Source organism: Photinus pyralis, unplaced genomic scaffold (assembly GCF_008802855.1).
Source record: "Photinus pyralis isolate 1611_PpyrPB1 unplaced genomic scaffold, Ppyr1.3 Ppyr1.4_unclustered_Scaffold1534, whole genome shotgun sequence".
Taxonomy (NCBI): domain Eukaryota; kingdom Metazoa; phylum Arthropoda; class Insecta; order Coleoptera; family Lampyridae; genus Photinus; species Photinus pyralis.
Window position 1 is genome coordinate 98,097 of NW_022171035.1, and position 24,481 is coordinate 122,577.

Consider the following 24,481-nt stretch of genomic DNA (forward strand, 5'->3'; position numbering starts at 1 on the left):
AACTGCCCCTTCATACTGGTCTGTTTAGCATGGTTTAGCAGCGCTGCACTGTGAGCCGGACCGACGGACGGACGGACGGACGGACAAACTGGCCACAATAACGCATTTTTTTTTATTTTTGTGGAAATGCGCTAAAAACGTATGTTTATAGGTAGGTATTTGTGTATGGTATTAAAATTATAGTATAGTTTAACGGATTTGTATTATGAAAGTGGTAATCGCGGGCATTGGAAGCGGGGCAATTTGAAAGGGAAGTATATTCGTGATAGTTTGAAATCACACTCAGACTCAGGTTTGGCAATGTTCCAAACACGGAAACCATACCACATTTTACGCTGGATGGGAATTATTATCAAATTGTTACCTTTTAGAATTGTAATGTTTACGTTTAAAAGAAAACATAGACGGTAGGTAATACCACTATGATGGTAATACTGAAAGATTTGATTTAAGAACATTTATATAAGCAGGCATCTACGAGTATATTGGTATTTCTCTAATGAGCATTAAAAAAATCAATGCGAGTTTAAACGTTATTTTCCAATAGGTAAGTACCTAAGTATAGAGTGCTTTGATAAATATACGTAAAATGACTTCTTAGAAAATCGAGCATGATGGACCAGGACGGGGGAGAATGGTCAGGAGGCAATGCGGTCCTGTTGGGGTCGCTACGAAAGGAAAACTTTAGATGATCCCATAACTACACCAACACCAACTACAAGGAATATTTCCCGTTCCGCGAAAAATCCAAAAGTAGTACATATAATAAAATCCACACGTCACGCTCAAAATAAGGTGGCGTGACTAGTCACACAAAATACGAATTATTCACTTGTTAGTAGTAGCACAGATAAAATTTATCTGTGGTAGTAGATACTTATGCTTTATGAATAAGACCATTTAAGTTGGCCAAAAAAATGACTGTTTTGTACCAATTGGGAGCGTTAAACCGTGTCTGCGAGCCCCAATTTGCAAGTTTGTAAATTTTCCGGAGCCCCAGCTCTATCTGGAGGGTACCCTCTAGACCCCCCGGTCCGCGAATACGGCCTACCGGTCTGGGCTGTCCGTCCGTCCGTCCGTCCGCTCGTTTTGCGACGCTACTAGTTCTTTTCTTTGTTTAGAAATGTTCGATCGCTTTTACATCTCCGTTAGTTATGAACTGAATTGCATGAAATTCAATATGGGCATAGCTTTAGCCATATAATACGCAATGCAAAAAGTTGAATCGAATCGATTCAAAATTCACAGTGCCCTTTTCGCATCTCGACCATTTATAAACCGAATTGCAAACTTTTTTACTTTTAAAAGTATTTGAATGAAATTTGATACATAGGCACTTGTAATAAAGGAAAATCAAACGCCAATTTCAAAATTTGGTTTTGCGCATGCGCAGTGCCAACTTTTTTTATTTGCGGAAGAATTTACACGAAATTTGATACATAGGCACTTGGGATAAAGGAAAATCAAACGCCAATTTCAAAATTTGGTTTTGCGCATGCGCAGTGCCAACTTTTTTATTTGCGGGAGAATTTACACGAAATTTGATACATAGGCACTTGGGATAAAGGAAAATCAAACGCCAATTTCAAAATTTGGTTTTGCGCATGCGCAGTGCCAACTTTTTATTTATGGAAGAATTTAAACGAAATTTGATACATAAGCACTTCGAATAAAGGAAAATCAAACGCCAATTTCAAAATTTGGTTTTGCGCATGCGCAGTGCCTACTTTTTTATTTATGGAAGAATTTAAACGAAATTTGATACATAGGCACTTGGGATAAAGGAAAATCAAACGCCAATTTCAAAATTTGGTTTTGCGCATGCGCAGCGCCAACCTTTTTATTTATGGAAGAATTTAAATGAAATTTGATACATAGGCACTTGTGATAAAGGAAAATCAAACGCCAGTTTCAAAATTTAGTTTTGCGCATGCGCAGTGCCAACTTTTTTATTTATGGAACAATTTAAACGAAATTTGATACATAGGCACTTGGAATAAAGGAAAATCAAACGCCAATTTCAAAATTTGGTTTTGCGCATGCGCAGTGCCAACTTTTTAATTTATGGAAGAATTTAAACGAAATTTGATACATAGGCACTTGGGATAAAGGAAAATCAAACGCCAGTTTCAAAATTTGGCTTTGCGCATGCGCAGTGCCAAATTTTTTATTTATGGAAGAATTTAAATGAAATGTGATACATAGGTACTTGGAATAAAGGATCATCGAGCGCCAGTCTCAAAATTTTCCTTTGCGCATGCGCAGTGCCGACTTTTTTATCTATGGCACCATTTAAGTGAAATTTGATACTTAGGCGCTTGGAACAAAGGAAAATCTAAATTAGTTTTAAAATTTAGGTTTGCGCATGCGCAGTTCCAACTTTCTTATTTAGAAAATCATTGAAATGAAATTCTTCTCATAAACTGAAATTGAAGTAACACGTCAAAAATGGATTGCCCATGTGCAACGCTATCTTTCATATTTGTGGCCGGATTTTTACGATTTTATCAGAAGTTGCATCTTATAAATGGGAAATGAATGCAAGTGGAAATGCGCTTTATGTAAATCGTTTACGATTACTTTTTAACTTGTTAGAAATGTTGTGGTGTGGTAGCGCATGCGCAAACCTATTTCGTATCAATAAACAATTAAGTTAACCCCATTTGCAATATATGAGTATAAGAGTGAACAAATTTAGTGGTTATAGAGACCAAAACAAACACTTTTCTAAATTCGATGCGTCCATACTTTGATGTCCACCATTGACATCTCAGTTATTAGAAGAGATGGAAGAAAGGTTAAATGTACAGTCGACGATGGCGCGGTTTTCGTACATAGGTTAGCATATTGCCCTTAGCCCCTTACATATTCTAGTAGCGCTTTTTGCAGCGTTCTCAACGAAAACAGAAAGAGCACGTAAGTTTGTTATGGTGCATCAAAGCAGTGCATTTTGCGGTTTCCGCGTCGAAATCAGATTATTGAATAAATGACGAAAGTATGACAGGAAAACTACAAAATCTAATCAACAAAATTTAACACCTAGGTATGCTTCAAAGCAATGTGTTTTGCAGTTTACCAGATGAGATTGATAATTGAACATTTTCTCTACATTTTGGCATCATTCTAAACCTAAAGTCATTAGGCAAAAAAACCTTTCTCGCTGCACTACAGGGAACCGCTACCACCACCACTTTCCAGTGCTGAGATATCGTCCCTCACACGGATTTTATTTTTTTTTAAATTCGTAAAAAAGAAAACTGTACAGACCTTTCAAAATGTATTCTTCTAAGAAGGTACCATCTACAGAGTTTCTCTACTTACTTCGTTCCACAAAAATTTACTTGTTCAAAAAAGACACTACTCCTTTCCAGAACATCCATTTGCTGCCACTAGGTAGTTTATTCGTGGTCAAAAAAACCGAAAAAGGTCATTTACTAAAATGCTTTGGCCTTAATTTATTTTCATACATATTAAAAAATAATCTTAGCAAACCCTTAGTAATTTTTTCTCGTCTGAACAGATGCAGTATTTTTTTCTCTAAAAAAACGTATTTAGACTTTTGCTCTAAAATAATTTGGGGAGCTAGTAGTTGACTATAAAGAAATTACTATTGAAATCCCTATGCTGCGTTGCGCAAGGCACCACCTTGTATATTGTAAACCTTCGAAAAATCGGGATCGCTGTAGAATTGCACGTTCATGCAGCCCAAAACCAACGTAATCAGAGATTATAGCTGGAATAGGTAAATCTAGATTGGAATAATAAAGATTATTTTAATCCAATACTTAGTCATGCAACCAAATTTGGCAAATAATCTTGGACTTCGATTACAATTCGCTTTCTTGCAACCGGCCGTAGGTGGTATTTTTAATATACTTACATAAATGATACATATAACAATGTACGTAATACTCGTATATTTATTTAAACTGTATATACCTATGTTATACTTTGTCAACCTAAACATCCATATCACACCCAACCATCCGTCTGTGCCTTGTAATTGCAATACCCAAAGGCAGGAAATATTGAAACTATATATATTCGCAAATACATTTAACTTGAGCGGAGATCCAATTTAATCTGACAAGTTCTAATATTTTTTTCTATTTCGGTGTCACAATGATGATTTTGTACAACTGTTTTCGGCCGAAAACAGTTGTACAAAGACAGTGATTATAGTCGTTTTTTTTGGTAACTCATTTCTTAAGTTGGCAGTTACTAGTTAGTACAAGTAGGTACTTCGTTGGGTACTTCCATGTTTGAACTTCAAAATGTCAAGTCTTACTACGCTGCCAACCTAAAACTTAACGGCATAAAAAGTGTTCCCAACATAAAACATGTTAGTTCTAATGTTCCCTATAGTTTCTGATAATGATTTTTTTAATTAAATTAAAGCACCGAAATAGAAAAAATAGTATGAAAATAGTATATTAAAGTACAAGTGTCATTTGACGAAGATTGTCGCACGAGGTAGTTTGCCGCATAAGCCGCGTAGCGGCGAATGCGGCAAAAACCGAGTGCGACAAGTAGACAAATGACACGTGTGCTTTATACTATTTTTTCTATTTCGACTTTTATTTTAAATAATAAATTATACAAATTATAAATATTGCATTTAGGCGTTGTTAGGTAATTTTAAACTATCATTCAGTGTATGTTGGTAATAGACACAATTCATTTATTTTCACGTTGGCTAACCCGATTCCTGTATTTTCAAACTTCAAACTTTTAATTAGGTATTTGGTCATAATTCCATTTTGCGGCAGTTACGATGAATACGGATGACAAACACGTCTCTTGTACCCCATCGGAGATCCAAGAGATTGCCAATGAAGCGACGTTAAATTTACTGCCTGTAAAATCGAAAGTAAAGTACGAGGAGTACAAAATTTTTGAAAACTGGCTCACCGAGAAGGGGAGTTCAAAAAGTAAGCAAGAATGTACTGCTGGCATATTTTACTACGCTAAGTAAAAATAAAAAAAAGTTCTACCCTTTGGAGTATATATTCAAAATTAATCGGAATTAATACAATCGGTCAAGTTCCTCGTACGTTATTTACACTTTACAGGTTATGTTTAGTTTTGATTTGACGGATACCGTTGACAGCAAAAAAGCAAGGGGTACCAATCCAACAAAATAAAAAAATAATGCGTTTCTATTTCTTTCGGCATCATTTCTGTCTAGAAACGCACGCAAACTGGGCCAATCAAGTACGGTTTCGGTATTGTTTCCACATCGAAATAGAAAAACGCGTGTTACAATGCTTGATTGTAATACTCCTATCTTGCGGACACTCGTGGCTACGCTTCGCGTCGCCACTCGTGCCACAAGATAGTCGTATTACAATAGGTCGCATTGTAACACTTGTCTTTCAATATACTATTGTAAGAGGAATCTTTTTTGCATCAAATGCATTGCAACCATGTTCATGGATCAATTGCGTCATAATGTCTAAACGCTACTAATATTCTCAATTTGCACAGGACAATTCTTATTTGCTTTATTAATTACTTTTCTTAAACCATATCTATTTCTCACATTTACCATATCGCACTAAATGCCTTTCTTCTTCTTCAGTATGATTGCGACTTATGACTCGACAGTACGTATGTGCTATATTTTGTATGATTCGTACATTGTTGCAGAAATATCATCATGTTGAGTCACAGTGCGAGGTAAGCCGATTAGAAAAACTTTATTGTACGCATTCTATCCACGCATGATATGTTGTACTGCAAAATTTGTTTATTTATTATGTGCATTATAATGAATGTTTCGAAAATCACATAATGACACGATATCCATAACACATTTAGGCATTCAACAAGATCTGATGAAACACGATACAACTGAACAATTACACCTCTAAACTGTTTCTAGTGATGATTTTATTTTGTTGTTTTTTTCAGAACGAAACGCCCTGAAGTGTTTAACCGGGTTACACTTCAGGGTCAGATCCGTCTTCAATTATCTTCAGGATGTCCACGCCACCAGCTCACATTAGACAGTTATGGAGAACTAAAGGCACCTCAATTTGAAAATTGGGCTATGAAAATAACCCTAAAAAAATACGCTCAAATATGACTCATTTTGCAGGTATATTTTTAATGAATTGCTATTTGCTAAATTAAAGCAAACGTGGCCCAAATCTATTGTCTAAATTAAAACTAAATCTTCATGCATATCGAAAGTCATTTAGGAAGTGATTAGGATTCCGTACCTACCGATGATTGGTAAAACTTGCCAAATATGAAATATTTACCCACCAAAGTTAAAAAGATTGCATCAATGTGGACATCTAAACTATAAAATAAAACTCCTGTACTAGTACCATAGTGTAGATTCTGTACACTATGCTAATACCTAATAGTTTTTTTAGTTTGTCATATACTTTTTTTCGTTTACGTTGGTCCACTTTGGATCCCGTTACAGTTCCCATTTTCAACTTTTTGTTACTCTTCGTTCTTTCAGATATAGCCTTCCCGTCATCCTCTATCATCTTCCTACTTGTTCTTTTCGTTTCACTAATGTATTTAAAACTTTCTATTAGTTCCCTATATGTGTTCCTATTTTCTTTTTTTTTCCATTCACTATATCTAATTTTCCTAAATCAATCAGAACTGATTTGTGCAATCGGTGTTTGGTTTTTTCATTGTAACAGAAGGTTTGTTTGGTGAGTGTACTATTATTTCATCTATATACATTGTGTCCAAGATAAGGATATCTATCATGGGGATCTCTGATACCATAGAATATACAAAGATGGTCAAATTAAAGAAAAGATGCACTATTAAAGAGTTATTATCATGCTTTAAAGAAAACTGATTACAGCGAGTGCACCATCCTGTTGAAAGCAATTGCAATAGTTTCCAACTTTTGTTTTTTGTGTGTCCCGTACATCGTTGTACTCGTAATAAAAAATGCTACTCAATACAGTATGTACTTTTTTTACGGACCATATAAAAAAATAAAGTTGATGATGATTTCTCCGAAATGAAACGTTGTACCGAAAATCGCAAAACTTGAAAACTGTTGGTTTCAACAGGATGGTGCAACTGCGCACATCGCCCTCATTGTGCGAGAATACCTATTGGACATATTTTCCATTTTCCAGGAAACTGCTCGACTGAGAAAGTGTTTTTTTAAATCAAATAACAACGATAACGGAATTCTGACATATCTTCGGAAGTACCTAATCGAAATTTTCCGGTTTTTCTTTAAAGTATGATAATAACTCTTTAATTGTGAATCCTGAATCGTGCATCTTTTCTCTAATTTGACCTTCGTCGTATATTCTATGTTTTCAGGGATCCCCATGATAGACATCCTTACCTTGGATTTTTCTGTTTTCTTCCTTTTTATACTTTCATACTAGGAAAGGTAAACCACCGAAATCCAAATGAAAGATTTTAATACTCCTATTTGTGCACATATCCACGATTTTCAATTTGAAATGGCCTTTTGTTCTCTTTCAACGTTTAATAGTAGCTGATGACTTGGACCTTCTGTATAGCGAGTACATCTTCTATTATTAATAAAATATTCCTATTGTTTATGAACTTACGTAATATTTCTGCAAACCTTACTTTTTATTAGTTTTACTTGTAGGTGCGTATAACTAGTGTAAAACTGACTCACTTAGAGATGATTGCAGCTAAAGTCTGTATAATAGAAGCTGGCGGTTACGGTATCTTTTCGACGTTTTGTTAGAATTAAAGGTACGTACGTCACATATGGATTAATTTTGGTACTTGACTTGTTGTCTGGTGCGCCTTCAGTAGGTTTACTCTCTCTATCTTTATAAAAAAAGACAAAGATGACGATTATTCTGACGTTTAATTAGGAGGTGCATCATTGAAGTGTCATTGATTTTTGGGTCAGGTTTATGAGTGACATGTGACAAACGTCATCCGACATGCACCTCGACATATCTTAATGATACCAATTTTCTGTCACTTCCAACTTGTGAGTATTAAAGAGAGATAACCTAGATATTCTAGAAGTTCTTAAATTCCTCAATGGCGTCGTTATCACTCTCCATGACATCTGCTAAACTATTTTGGATGAGAACTTCTTACATAAGGTCGATTGGCGATCCGTCAAAGGATGAAGAGGAACTTTCAGGAGGTCGATGTGTTTTTTAGGAATTGCGCAGAATATGCCACGGTACTAAGAAATCGCAGACGTGCCTCAGTATTGGCAGGCCTAGGCACGTCCACAATAGTAGCGATTTTTGATGGCGATTTTGATATACTGTTATCCAATGAAGGAAACCAATATCTTCCCAAAAGAATTTAATTAACAATTAATACAGCGTAGAGTTACGACCAGTTTCGGACAACAACTGTGTCCATTCTCAAGTAAAACACTTAAAAAGAATTAACATTAAAGATGTTAAACTAGGGATACAACCGCATAACTACCTACTGTAATGCTTTACTACAATCAACATTGCCTAAAAAGTCGATTTGATCTTGGAATAAGATACAGTTTCGTCGATTTAGAAGGTCCACATTTTGAAATTGTCTGAGGAATGCATGGCAGCACATTCTTCTTTGATTCTTCATAGACAATTATCTCATCGAAATAATACCTACTCACATTTTGGCACGTGTCGGAGTATTTGGGCAATAATCTGATTGAATTCACGCGGTTTTGATCCCAAACGATAATCGATTCATCCCTATGTACCTTAAGTGCGAAATTAGACGGGCGTTTTTTCCGCCGCGGAATCAACGCAGCGTAATGTCCGCAACAATTGCAACTACACGGGAGCGATATTATCGCTACGGTAAGGAATACGTCTCTCACAATGTATCGCTGCCAAATAAACGCTAGGACAGTCGTATCGCAGCGGAAAAACGCGTCCGGTTGCGTTGAATCCGCTCACGCTAGTGGAGCCAGAGCGGAGAAGCGTGGAAAAAACGCCCGTCTAGTTTCGCACTAAAGGTCTCTACCCACTACAACGTATCATACCATGACCGTAATAGGAACGTACCAGGCAAAAAAAATATTGTTTACATGGAATAGTATGAGACTATGCCCACTACACCGTTTAGTCACCGACCAAAGACTTCTGTCACCGACCAGCACTGTAACATGCCATGTGTGGAGCGTCAACAAATATTTTGACGGTGCCGATACGCTCCGTGCATGGCACGCGACGGTCCCAAATCGGTGCGCGCAGACGCAGAAATGATGAACATACGGAAGTACATATGACATTTTTTTTCGTCATCGACTAGGTCTAAATAATGCCTCGACTGTTCGTTTCGCACCCTCTTCCTGACGCGTTTGTTTACAAGTACAACCGAGCCAACGGGAACCGTACGGATACGACACGCGGACGCTCCGGTCACTATAACCGTTACGCACGGGTATGGTACGGTGTTGATACGATCTAGTGGGCATAGTAGTCCGTATCGTATATTTTCCGTGCCTGTACGTTCATAGTACGGTCATGATACGGTACGGTGTATTGAGCAGATACCTTTATACGTTGTCATACTTATTGACGCTTGCTTTATAGTCCATACATAAACGTGTCTCCAATCTCCATCGGCTTTTGGAATGATGACCAATAGTGAATCCACAGTCGATGGTGACAATACTTCTCATAAGTGCGTAAGTAGTGTGGATCTCGATGGTATACTGATTTGCTGGAATAAAGACAGTTTGGGTACTTATACGAAAGAAATCCAGCGACGACGACTGGTTTAAGGTTTCACTGGAAGTTGAGAATTCAGCTTATTGAACATGTTTCATGACTGAGCCTGAATGAACTTCAAAAGCACGCTTTTGCTGTATTGAGAATCATCAACGTTATTATGGATGTCTATAGTAAGGGCATTTTCACACGGAGCACTCTGTGACGCTGCTGAGTAGCCCCACTTACAGTGACTCTATATTAGGACAGTGGCGACAACTTATCATAATCCGCCATATTGGAGCTAAAAAGTTGATTGTAGACCTTATCTTGTCAAATTGTGTCTGTAGAATAATAAATGTCAGTTTCATTTAAGTAAAGATTCTCGTTCAAAACTAACGGCGCAGAAATGATCGTTTAAAACATTGCAAGACAACCTATGGGGGGAAACCACTGCCTCCCAAATTCAAAATTATATGGAAACCGGTATAATAAGTATAAAATATGGCGCAATATCCAAAATATAATCATTAAATTGTGTTTAACATTTCAGTGTGTTCTATCACTTCTTGTCCCTCGTCGCGCGTTTCTCCTTCCGGGATAAAAAGTATCACTTTAGTTCCTTAAATGGAAGACAAAACATGTTGATTTAGTCCACGGAGTACAAAAAAGCAATATTATTGTTGTGTGCTTCAGTAATCATCAATGTTAAACTTTGAACCAATTCAAGCGTATTTATGATCACAATATTGCGTTATCCATAACCACAATTGAATTTGCTGGTAGATTTGGTACAAGCTTCTTCTCTAACCAGTTTTCTATGTAAACTCGCATTATTGAGAGCTTCTGAAACCATTTTTACATCAATTACTACTAGTAAGGTTAGGTACAGTTTTACATCTAAAAAGACTTTAAGCGAATTCCATACTCTTAATATCGTAAATCCTAGCTATATGCGTCTTTAAAAATACGAGTTTATACAGGGTCATTCTTGACGAGCGTCAGTTAGAAAGATATGGATAACCTTTGAAAATTAAGCTAAACTGATAAGTCCTTTAAGGGTTTTGGCACATGATGAATTGAACTAAAATATTTTCAAAATGGCGCCACTTCCGGAAATACCGGAAGTAGCCATCAACTTTGTTATTTTAAATAGGGACCCCCTATTTTGTCTACATTTTCGAATTCTACGTCGAATTTGGAGTACAACGATACCCCATAGTTGACCCTTTGCTCCAAGCTTCGCCGATATTCAAGTTTTTGTGTCAAAAATTGAATTTGCAGGGGTAATTTTAAAAATTTATTATTCGAAAACGGTGAGAGATATTGCAAAACAGTTTTCAATGCTTTATTAAGGAAAGATCGAATTTTCTTATGGTATGCGTGACAGTCTAAAAAAGTGAGACTACGTCACTTTTTCAATGCTCTCAACTTTTAAACTTTTAAATATCCGTAACTCCATTTTTTCAAATGGCACCCCCCATTTTGTTTTTCACCCTTGTTTTCCTTTTTTCGAGACCTTTAATTTGATGCAAAATGTCAAAAGCTGCTTCAAGCGGTTTCCGAGATATTCCATGTTTTAGTTACTTCTTGTGACAAATTGATAAAAAAATTCAGTCGCTTGATGTTATTCTTTTGTTTTTATTATGATAATGTTTAAACGTCAAATTTTTCGCTGTTTGAACTTATACTTCTGGTCAATAATGGCTCGTTTGGGTTACACTAATGAAGATTTTGTGAATTTAATATTAATACACGGTGATTGTAATTGAATAGCTGCCAGGACTTGTCGTCTTTTTTCCGAAAGATACCATGACAAGGCGCAACCCACATAGGCTACAATTCGCAAATTACTACAAAATTTCAGGAATAACGGACCGTTGTACTCCAAATTCGACGTAGAATCCGAAAATGTAGGAAAAATAGGGGGTCCCTATTTAAAATAACAAAGTTGATGGCTACTTCCGGTATTTCCGGAAGTGGTGCCATTTTGAAAATATTTTAGTTCAATTCATCATGTGCCAAAACCCTTAAAGGACTTATCAGTTTAGCTTAATTTTCAAAGGTTTTCCATATCTTTCTAACTGACGCTCGTCAAGAATGACCCTGTATAAAACTGGAGCCGGAAAACGTAAAATAAAGCAAAGTGTAAACTAAGCCGTAAAGCAAGCGTGAACTGCCAAAACAGTATAATTAATAATTATAGCACGTGTGCCGCGTCGTTTGGGAGGTTTTCTATTGGCCAGTTTAGCTCCAATATGGCTACCGGAGCCAACGACCAATCAAAAATGAGACCCCATGTTGTCGCCACTGTTCTAAATTAAGTCACTCAGAAGCGCGCGTTATATTTTGTTTGTAACTCACGCGCCACATGTAAGCCACCAACCTAGACAAGACTTTCCTTCTCTACGCCACCAACCAACAGGTCAGATGTCGCCAGTTCACAATCGGTAGTCGAAGTCCCGCGTCTCAGCGGTAGTCGAACACTGTTCGCCACCGCGACTCTTCTAAATCGGTGGTCGCGCCCGTTTGAATAGCTCCATATGAAACAATGTTTCTTCAAAACGCACTATTCCAAGAAGCACCACAAAGTGGTCCGTGTGAAAAGGCTCTAAGGCTAACACTATAGAGGTGAGAAAGCGCAGGTTCGGGAGTTTGATTTGATGTCGATGGGCTTGAACATTTTTTAATTAAATTGGTTATTGTCGAGTTCTCCTTTTTATAAAGCAAGGTCTATGCAAAACTATGCTAAAGGTCAAACGGAAAAAAGGGACTTTTGCTGGTAGGGTGAGTCCTACATGGCTACAGGATTGGCGGATCACTGGAGCTGGAAGAATAGCTAAGCACTGACAAAATTCACGGGATGGAAATGAAGTGGGTGACTATGAGACCGTTGAAGAAAACTGTGTGAGGATCACGACACCAATATGTTATTGAAAAGTTATTGTTAGCAGAATCGAATTGCTTTGATACGAGTGTTTCCTCGTGCGGAATAACACAGACTCCATAATATGCTTTTCGTGTAGTAACCCCAAAGTAAGCTTTGAATATAAAATTAGCCCCAGGTGACGTCGTCGGGTCGTCATTGCGCTGTTTACTGTCTTTCATGCCTCTTGTGACGAAAGAATATCGAACGTGTATCATTAATAACTATAAATAATAAATGACTCCTCAATCGTAATGTTGTTCAAACGTTCAAAGAAATTCGTTCGGTCTATTATAGTATTTTATTTCATACTATCTAGTAATCGCCGCTTTCCCAGACTGATTTGAGTCTGGTAAATCCAGAGACTTGCTATAACTAGACTGCGCTTAACGTATCTAAGGTGTTGTCGACACAGTATGCAACACACAATGCACCGCGGGGCAAAAATCGCAGAGATGATATGCAATATAATGAAATAACCTGTTATTTTAGATGTTCCGTTCATTAATCATTCTCGTGATTAGCTCGAATTAGTAAACAGATAAATTTCTTTTGCGAATAAACCAATGAACTTAGGTTAACTCGTGCGTATCAACATGTACTCTGTCGATAAAATTTTAAATAATATGCAGATTTTCAACGGATAAAAGTTTAAAGGGCCAATGGATTAGATTCGAAGAGAAAAATTTACTCCCACCATAGTGCCTTTGCGGGGAATGAAGCCGATTTTAGAAAGGTACCGACGAAGGTGTTAAACAATAATGCAATACCGAGCGTTTTCGACTTTCCCATTCACTTAAAATAACGTAGAACTATTATTCGACATCCTTTACCAGCAAGACAACGGCAGTACCTATTTGCCTATTACGTATAGACGTAACTAAGTACTTACTGGTACTAAGTATATTTCAGGTTTTGTTACAACAAAAAAAAGCTAAGTCTGTTAAATGTTCCATATGTGCATCTGCGATATTCGCATCAGAGAGTCATTTAAAGCTTTTAACTAGAAAAAATCGTGGAGGATTGTTGCACGTATCAAGCGATGCATTAAAAATTTGCCAAATTGCTGAAAATGTGTTCAGGTTTTTCATTCAATTCACACCACACCGCGTTGTAAACAAAATGGTTATCAGCAGTCTAAGAAAAATAAATAACAGTTACAGCCCATTTGGGTTTTTGGCTAGGCATATATTGAATCAAAATCCGCTAAATAATCATATCTTACTACTTACATCTTTAGTTTTAAGAGTATATTTTCTCATACGTGTTCACCACCAAAATACACATATAAATCAAATTAGGACTAGAGTAAGGCAGTTATATACTAATTTAGTTCAAATAAAATACCAATAAATTCGATTAAAACAGTTAACATTTATATGTTATCTTTTTTTGCTACTAAAATTTAGAATAAACATATGCTAAAGCAAGATGCAAAACGTACGTCCGCCCCGCGATGAACAGTTGGTTGCCTATCCTATCTTGACAACAGGCGTTTATAGTAAAATCTACGTTACGCGCGGTCTAGTTATAGCAAGTCTCTGGGTAAATCGTATTTTACCAGACTGAAAATTTTTACCAGACTGGAAATTTTGCCTAGCAACCGCAACTGACATCCATCTAAACGTATGCATTGATATTTGTCAAACTACTGTCATCAAATCAAGTGATCGACTTTTGCTTTTATTTTAATGTGTACCTACAACATTTTAATCAAAATGGTATTTTAATAGAAATAGAGCAGTATGAAATAAAATGTTTTACATTATTTGTATGTCAAATCAGTTTACGTTACTCGTTTCGAAATTCCTGCCTCAGCTACGCTTCGGCAGTAAACATCTCACTCGTTAACGTAAACCTTGATTTACCATACTCATATGTAAATAACTATTACATTATTAGCCAGGTAAGTGAGTTTTTACTGGCGATAGGAGAAGTTGACTGGCGAGCCGTCAGGCGAGCCTGTTATCTCCTAGAGCCAGTAATAGTACTTTGTGTACCAAGGCGGGAAAGTGGTTGTTTTCCGGGGCGAAGGAAGATATGGCCAGGCGAGGCGCAGCCGAGGCTGGCCACTTCCTGAGGCCCGGAAAACAACTTTCGTGCCGTGGTGCACACAATATTTTTTATCCTATACACTTACATTTAAAATTAATCCCTCAACAACGTCCGATCGCAAGCGCTTGAATTTGGATTTGCTTTAACGCGTCAACGTGCACGCGTTTGTTTTGTTTATTTCCACGTTTCCTGCTGACTACGCGAAAAAAATTTTACGAAACGGTGCAATCTAAGTGGACCCACGAGTATTTTTTTACTAGTAGATTTACTCCTTTCCCTTATAATACAGTTCAACGCAAATTCAAATTCTAGCGCGCTTGCGATAGCACAGTGCGGAGTCACCGAAGGGAGTCACGGTGCAACAGAGCAGAGGTGCAAGTGGAGAATACCGATCATGTGCGAACTGAGTTGACATTTCCGGCATTTCACTGGCGCGTGATTATTTCCTTAGAAAATAACGGGATTTAAGGAGTTGTAATTAATACCAGGCGCATTTGAAATTATTACTGGTCTTGTGTATTAACAAATGTGTTTTAAAATTGAATGTGTGTTTTCAGGGACAAAATCACACCGGTTACATTTTAAATTCTTAGCAGGATCCATGTCTTGTCAAATGTTAGATGCTTTTAAGACTGGATTTATGCTTGGTGACGAACGCGCAATGGGCACACTTTAAATCCTTGATGATCTTGTATTTTAAAAAAATGTGTTTTATAAATAGATTTATTCATTCCTTACAGTCACACTGGACACATTTTAATTTCGGGGTAGTCTCGTATGTTAAAATGCTACTTATTGCGGATAAACGGTGTTCTACTTACAGTGCAAAGTAGATTTTGGTGTTAAATGTATTGATACAGATGCTCGTTATTGAAAGTAAATGGGAGATTATGACTTAAGTTTGAAACGTTTGAATTGGTCACGTGATATTGGGAAAGTTATCAATTTCACGGAACATTGATAGGTACAGGTTCGCGGTAATTAAATAAATTCTTGAATTCAGTAAAATAAAGTGAACATAGGGTAAATTTAATTATTAAATCAGTGTTGACGATTTTATGTTTCTTATTTAATTAAAAAGAAATAACTTCTTTGACATTTTTAAAGTCACTAAATATAGAAAGTACCGCAATCCATTGGGCTCGTGTGTTAGAGAGAGAACGCATGATTTTTGCCCAAAAATGGCGGAAGTTACCAGATTCTAGAAACTTTAATGTTAGGGATTGTTCCACCTGTTTGGAGATATCTGTATATATTTTTATAAAACATGACAGTACTATAAAGTTAGGTTATAAAAAATTACCGCTATTCAGATTTTATTTGTCAATTTTTTTAAGTTGGCAGCAAATTTGCCCAAAAATGGCAGATGATTGCGGTACTTTCTATATCTAGTGACTTTAGACATTTTATTACAACCGCGCCATCTAGCTTACATAAGGCGTATTTTTTTTCTCGCCTAGCCGAGAAAATTGAATTTTCTCGCTCCATGCGTGCAATTGTCTTCTTTCGCGTCCTCACACAGGCGAGAAAATGTAAGTTTCTCCTTGTATAGGATAAAAAAACTATTACCTGGCGTATAATGTACAATATTTTATTTGTTACTCATTTGTAAACGTAAATAACTAGTTCTTAAAATTGATCTCGAAGAAATGTCTAAAATATCATATTATCCATGTAACAGAGACTTCGCATTAATTCTGGCCAATGAAATTACTAGATTACTAACTTGTAAAATTTTTACACGTCAGCTGTCAGTTTTACAAGTCAGTAGCGTTTAAACATGACGTTTACCCGTTTGCGTTTTGTCTTGTTAATCAACGTTTACAACTGAGTAACAAATAAAATACTATTATCTGTTTGTTTGTAAGTGAACGAATCGATTGTCAGGTTAGTAACTCTTCTCTATCATTTTCCTGTGGTAAATGATCCGTTACTTGTTGGAAGCAGTTCTTCGTCTCCAAATGAGTCAGATTTACCGTGTAAAAATATTTAAAGTACGTTAAAGGGGTTCCGTTCAATAGAAAATGCTGACATAAATTAATAAAAAAAATACGAATAAATAATTAATATTTGCAATTCATTTAATTTCCGTCTCTTTTCATTTACCAAAAAGGGGAATATTTTATCAATATCGAAGTAAAATAGATAGATGTTAGAGAAGTTAGAAAACTTTAGTAGTAGTAACCTTAGTATTTTACTTTATAGTATGCCAACCCCCGCCCCCGAACCCGAAAGGGGCAAAAAACGCGAAATACTGTATGTATGCGTAGTGTGTTGCGTTGTCCTCCTAATGATGTACAAGATCCGTTAGAAACTTGCATCCGCAAAGCAACAATATTTTAAAGAGAACTTACTTTTAGTAGATAGAGCTGAACCAAACACTTTAGACGACAATAATTTTGTAAAAAGAGAGTGACTAATAAAATTTGTTTTTGTTTCATAGTGCTTAGTTTATGCAATACTCCTCTGTACCCATTAACATAGCAACCATTGCATTTAACCCACACATAACACATGAACCTCCAAGAACACATTTTTTGCCCATTTTTTTATGCATGCCTTACTGTGCCAAAAATAGTGTTGCTGTTCTCCGGGAACATTGATAAAATACAACACGTTAAAAATATGGACCAACTATATACCCACCGCAACAACGTCTTGATATGTTCTACTTTGTTTGACTGGCGGTTGGTACCTATACCTAGGTACGTTAGGTATATAATATACCTGAGCATGTCTTAATTTTTGGTACATTTTTATTTTATTGGCCACGCCATGCATGTCCACTTCCTCTCTTGTTCTAAGTGTACATGTACTTTTTGATTGTGTTAAGTCTTAAACTTGTGCTTGCCCATTACGTGTGTGTGGTGTACTTGCCTTTGGTGCTGCCACGCGTTTGTCTACACTAGACCGTCCTTCTACAAGCGAGAGGATCGACTGCCTTCGCCACAGATCCCATAAGAACACCGCGAAGGTTCTCAATCTGTGAGTTTTCATAACTATATAGTATTGTGCTTTTTTAAATTACTTTCAAATTTGATAATAATAATATTATAGAATTTTTCTCTTAAGCATGTGTAGGTTCATATTCAGAAAGTAGACATTATTTATATACTTATACATAATATGTAAGTTTTGTAGGTATACTTAGTTGGTTTAGTACTTCCTTTTGGAATTGATTACCTACTAAAATTCTTTTTTTTTTCAAAGTAAACGTTATTTTAGCTGTCTCAATTTCGTCTCTAATGTGTTTTTGTATAACGCTAACGCGCATTCTACTCCCCGAGGTACAATGACAATCTTGGAGGAAATCTGCATAACAATGATGCTAACAAATCCTTTTGCAAAATGGTTCTCTAGACCCACCAAATCAATTTGGCCCATACTTCTGAATTTATAATTTATTTTCGTGATTATTCAGTTGTGTACGCACACAGAAAGTCAACATAAGCAAAGCTTTACCAAACTGATTTCTGAAAATTCAACGTGGTAAATTAGGTACATGCGTTTCGATTATTTTCGAAGTTCCTATAATGTGGATATGAAAACGTTATTGAGGAAATAATATTCCTTCCTTCCAATAAGGATCGTGACCTACTACAATCAACACCGGTAAAAAGATCTGGTAAAGTTTTGGTTGTTTTTGAGTCCACCGCTGAACGTGCTGGTGAAATAACCTACTAGATGTATAATAAACTGCTTTCAGCACACTTTCCTGCGTTGAGCCCAAAAGTAAATAATCAGTAGGGACAAAGGAACTCCGATTGAGGCCGCTGGATCCACCACATTCGTTTTCCTAAACACGTGTTTGAGCATGTCGTTAGTGACTGTATTCTTTTAACTAGTGTGTTCGGTTTTCTTGTTAAAGGTTAACGAGTACGTAGTAACTCACTCCCAACCTTTCACCCGATAGAAATAAACAAAATTAAAAAATTTCACAAAAACACTCAATCCTCATGTCTCAATAGGTCTTCACCATCACTAAGGCCACATACCTACATGTATATTTTATCGGCTGGTTTGATCTCGTTGTCTCACATTTGGATAGACCATTAAACATTTCCAGCGTTTTCCCTCCATCGGCTTTGACTGGCAATTTAATCACTTCTACGTCTCGTAACTTATTCACGGCTACCTCAAATTCTCTTTTACCAAACGGTTCCATACCTGATATCGGCACATGATCTCTTGCATTTTTGGAAACAGGCCGTCCACATTTCTGTTTTTTCTTCTTCCGAAGACTGTATTTCAGGCAAAAATTTCTTGGCCACTATTTTGTAGCCTTTCCTCCATGGTTACGTACTAAGATCCTTCATCAGTTTCTGCCATGCGCGATTCATTGCTACCCTAATGCATTTTTTGCGCATTTTTTAAGAATTAAACCAAAATCTGCTATCGAACTACTTCTAGGGGAATGGTCCTAGAGTCCTGGAATTTTTTGCAGTAGGTAACGTACACCTTGAAGGTGTGCCAGGCGGCCATCAAATTTCGCTGTCTCAAAGCCCCCCCCCCCCGAATTATTTCCTGAGATGCTTTTTTTGAAAGTAAAACGTGCATAACTTTTACATACGATAACCATTGGTCTCGGGGGGGAGTAAACACATGTTCTATCCTTGATAGCTAGCTTATCAAAGTACGTGGTAGAGGGGGGGGGGAGGGGGAGTGGCTTTTATCCTTCGTGGTACTCTAATGAAAGGTCTCAACGAAAGGAATTAATTTCTAGCAACCATAGCCCTCCTCCTCGACCCCTTATCGTGATCGGGTACATTCCCTTATACCTCAAGAACGGATTGTCGGAAGAGGGTACTCACAAAGGGCGATGAAGGCGTCTGCAAGAAATATATCCATTGGTGATATCAAAACAAAAGCTATTTCGGTTTAAAAAATGCACTTTATCTGCACAAGGGTTGTGCACAATTTATACTTGTTTAAGATCTTTCCATGAAGTTTTAAATTCCGACTCAAACGCACCCATTTACTTGCGTTTTCATCCTGGCGTTTCGAAATCATCTTTTTACATTAAGAGGTTATCTTCTAGCGTATGCTACTTCTTATGTCCACCAGGCACCAGTATTTGAGAAATATTTTCCCGCAAGCTTTCTGTATCGCTCTATCACCCCCGATGTTTCAGTTCCGTTTACGTGACTTAACTCTCTCCTAATTTCAAGCTTTCAAGCTTTGTCTTTTACTTCTGGTTTATATACCCACCCTCTTGCTTCATCTAGGGGTTCCTTCAGTTCCTTGTCATCTCCCTCTTGTTGTTTCCTACATTTCCCTCAATAACCTGCCACTCCTGAATGTAAAGCCTCTCCGCCAATCCAGTGCACGTGAGGTCGAGCACTGATTCCGCAGTTCTTCTTGGGGGGGTAGCCAAATCTGTGTATAGATAAAACTGGACCACTGGGCGGCACCTACCATCTAAGGTCTAGTATTCAGCTGTTCTGCCGCTTATCACAGACTGGCACATTCCTAATTGCGGCTTTGAACTTTGGGCACGCCATTGCCAATGGCGCGTTCTCTTCTGCATGGTATGTCTTTTGGGTTTCGCATTTATCTTCATAGTGGCCCTTCTCGCCACAGTTTAGACATCATTTTTGACCGTGCGTTGACTGGTACACATTTCCTCTCTGCTATGAATGCCACAGCATTTTGACATTTCTACCTTTTTTTTAAAATACTGCGCTCCCAACCCATAACCTTGGTATGATCTGCAAGTGGTTTTCCCACTCCGTCGGCACCCTGAGTGTGGTGGACCTCTGCACGCTTTCGGATTTCTCACTCAATTTTATCAACTTTCCCCAGGTCATCCACCACAGCCCCCTTAATCATCTCTGTATTTGTTATCTCATCCATATCTCGTACGTAGTAAGTGGTTCGCTCTTCCTCCTCTTTCATCCTGCACTGTGCCCTCTAGCCTAGTTCCTTTTTCCTTGCCCTCAAGTGCTTTACGCTGTCCTTTCAGTAGGTCCGCTTAGGTGCTTGTCCCGCCTTTGACTACAATAATTCCGGACTCATAGGTTTTTCTTTTTTACTGCTTCCGTCTGGATTTGGGAATTTCCCGTCATTGCAGTATTTTGTACGGGGTTATGTCTCTTTTAACCCTACTTTTTTTAGAGACGATTATTCTAGTTAGTGCCTTGCCTATAGTTTCGTATACTTTCTTGGCTTTCTTTTAGTTGTCTCTTCCCTCTACCGGTGCGAGGCATAAGTACCTATCCTTTCACTTCTTCTCCTTCGGGAATCGAACTCGGGCCGCCCGCGTGACAGCTACAGAAATTAGACGAACGACGACCACGACGGCTAGCATCTTAATATGGATTTTGTTAGTAAGTTTTTACTATAAGGGGGTTGGAAAATGAATTCTAAAAGATGAGTATCTATTTTAAAATCAAGAACCAAGTTGATCTAATGAGTCTAAACTACCATACTTAAAAGCGGTTTCCATGCATCAAGTGCAGTATTAATGTGCATACCACGGACCCTAGCAAGACCTAATGGTTCTAAATTTATTCGGGGTAAATGATGGGATTTTTTTTTATTTGCTAACGTGTTAAGATAAGACGCTATAGGTACAAATATACACCTTTTGTAAGCTTATTTGTTTGTAAAAGAGCCGTATTTGTTATCTGTAAACTATTTCTGTGTTTAAAAAAACCACATACAAACAAGCTTTGAACACCATCCTTGTGTCACATATTTTTATCTATACCTACTGCGTACCTCGATGTTTGTAAACAAAGGCGCTTACCATTTTTTATGGCGTCGTATTCCTGAAGCCAACTACAATTTTAAAAAATGGCCAACTGAACACGGCACGAAGCGGAGTACCTATCCTCAATGTTTCAACTGATACATGGTATAGTTTTATTGTATTCTAGTCCTACGCGATATATTCTTGTTAAACCACTGATGTTAGTAATTTCAGAGTTGAAAATATGCCTTGTGTATTATTTTTTGGTTTATGGCTATGTTCCGTCATTTGGTCTAGTTTAAAATTTACTCAACCCTAAAGTCTCTGGATAAGAATGTCCAGTACGCCTATAAATTATGCAAAGTGCCTTTTTAAGGAAATTGTGTCTCTGATTAACCGCATGCTTTCCTTGTTATTAACTGTTATGTTATTATCAGATGGAGTAGGAGGACTAAACATCGAACGACGAGCCAGCACCGTAGGGACATAATTGACTACCGTACTGGATACATCCGTTCACATTTACGATCACCATCGGGAAGAGTTAGGTGATTAACTTTCTAAATCTACAATGTTCGAAGTGTATGGACAAATATTTCGAAGACTTGTAGTACGTTCTCGTTCTCATTGCAAAACTCTGTTCGTATACATAATTATAGGTACTATAGTTGTGCATTTTGAAAGAACAAGGTAGGTGCCAGAATTAGAAGTTTGAGATAAGCAACTGAACAAGTGTTTAAATCAGGCAAACTTTGATTTTGATATTTTTCACTCCAAAAATTCATTACATAGATCAGTTATGCATTCTAACTACTCACAAAATATGAATTTGTGATGTCATATTTCGTAGTTTTTTTTAAATTTTTTTAACACATCCATTTATGTGTGTTTATTATAAAAATAATAAACTGCACATGGTGACGATATAAAAAATTAACCAAATCGAAAATTGTAAATAGGTAGGTACGCACATTACTCTAATTAGTAAATAAACAAATAATAACTTGTAATATTCTACCACAGGATTTAAAAATGGGATTGTGGCTGCAAAACACTGGTGAAAGTCAGTGGACAGAGATTAATATCGTTGGCGTTGTCGAAAAGTAGGTACGGGAAACCAAACCAATATCATATTAATGCCAAAAAGTTCCACATAGTAGACTGCCGCCAAAATGCCTCACATAAAAACATTTCTATTACATTTGTTATACCGAGCTGCCTAGTATCCTAGGCACCTAAAGTTGGATAGGTGAACTTTTGTGTCGAAAAGGTAAGTACCTACGGCGTATGGACTGTGTGAAATGGTTTTGTTAATTTGGTAACGAGGTAGTGGTATGCAGATCGCCAAACTCGAAAAGTTGGAACCGACGTATAAGCACAGGTATCCTCGTACATACAACAATTCATTGTTTAATAGGTATAGTACGTCGACTGGTTTTACAAACATACTAAATATATTATATTATAGTTCTCGTGCATCTAATTCTAAGGCGCATGTTGTAATTTTGAATGTTTACTTAAACACCAATTATTAGAAAAAATTCTGTAAATTGAGTAGCCATCATAGACACATAAGTATAATATTTAGCAAAGGCTAAATTTTTGTACATACTTTGTATATTTATGTTATATTTACATATCTGATTGTAACTAACGCATATGTACGAATATCTACATGTTATGTATAAAACAATTCTTTTCTTTTGCAATACATAATTTTTTGTATCCATAGCAATAAAGAAATATTAAATATCTAGCCGGTATTACCATTTCTATGGTTTTTCATTTATAATAATCGTCATTCGTATTTCTTATAGAATGTAATCCATTCGGACCAGGCGTACCTTCGTAACGTGATTTAAAACACGTTTTCCGGTTGGCGGGACATTTTCGTGCACATTTCCACAATAACCACACTTTTTGATGAGAATATACTGTGCATCTGGCATGTGAGTGTCAAAGTTTTCTCACAAATTACCGTTTTCCGATACGGAAATAAAATCATCACGGCAACGTTTAAAAATGACCACCGGAATGACTATTCCCTCCAAAAAACTAACCGAATCCCGAATAAATTTGAATTAAAAAACAGCACGTAATCAAACATATTATAAGAGGTCGTCCATTAATCACGGATGCTTTTTTAGGAGGGGGAAATCGCAGTGGACATCCAGTGTACACAGTGGTAGATGTCCACAGGATATCCAAAGATATCCGTGAAGATCGTATTTTTCTGTGTACCACCTACAAAAATTATGTCAGGTTTTATAACAAAAAAAAACGAAGAAAAAAATGTTCCAAAATTAAGATTGTTCTCTGCGCAAAACGGTTATTGGGTTAATTTGAATTCGCCAAAAATTTTGTGCCATATGTCAAACGCGTTTTTTTTATTATCTGAGTTTTTAGCGCCGTGATGTCATAAAATTAGTAATCCACATTTCTTCTTTGTTTAAACTACAAACTTTTACAACCTTTTTGGTTTAAGCATAATGAAGCTGTTCTGTCAAGAATTTGACACCTGGTTTTTCATGTTATGTATACCCAAGGTTAGTAAAGAATAGGTTGCCTCGTAACTTTCAGCCAATAAACGTTCAGTATTAAAATACACAAATGACGTCACCCAGAATCCCATTTTGCCCAGATCATAAAAATGAATTATTACGCAACAACAGAGCAAGTTCAAAAAATGCAAAATGGATCGAAATGGAACTTTACATGGATGTGCTGAAAAGTTCCTGCATTGCATATAGATAGAAACATGCTAGCGAAATATTGCACACTTTATTCAAAATAGCTTACATTTCATCTTGATCTGCATAGTCTTCGGCCGGGAAATGCAGACTGCAGTCTATTGCATACAGGGTTCAGGTTCCCCTTTCCATTACACTTTAGGTTATTCTTTTTGTAATACAGTACTTACCTTTTGGAAAAGCGAAAAACTATAAATCTGCGATCCATTTGCTTTTAATTTGTTGGAGCTGCAATTGCATATAGCAACGCTACAAAGATTTCGGCATCTAATAGCTTATATTGATACTTGAGTATCCAACAGTAAGTATTCAATCGAATTATAATAAGTATACGTAATAGAAACTTCAGCATTATCTGACAATTAAGTACACAGTTCAAATACAACTGTCAAAGTCAACAAAAATGTAA

General features: G+C 36.9%; 1 protein-coding gene across 13 annotated transcripts in view; it reads left to right on the plus strand.

The window, feature by feature from the left end:
• LOC116181661 (putative thiamine transporter SLC35F3) overlaps positions 1–22,998 on the plus strand; it is an 80,116-nt gene extending 57,118 nt beyond the window's left edge. For 2 of the 13 annotated variants that reach the window (XR_004147307.1, XM_031502048.1), the window contains 3 exons: positions 5,650–5,679; positions 20,808–20,957; positions 21,760–22,993. Coding sequence is in view for 10 of the 13 variants with exons in the window: in XM_031502048.1 (XP_031357908.1) it covers positions 5,650–5,679; positions 20,808–20,957; positions 21,760–21,768 (189 nt within the window). In the remaining 3 variants the exon portion in view is untranslated. Of the gene's footprint in view, positions 1–5,649; positions 5,680–16,836; positions 17,074–17,540; positions 17,617–20,807 lie in introns of those variants that run through there. The other 11 variants (XM_031502052.1, XM_031502057.1, XM_031502047.1 and 8 more) reach the window with 8 other exon arrangements.
• Positions 22,999–24,481: the final 1,483 nt, after the last annotated feature.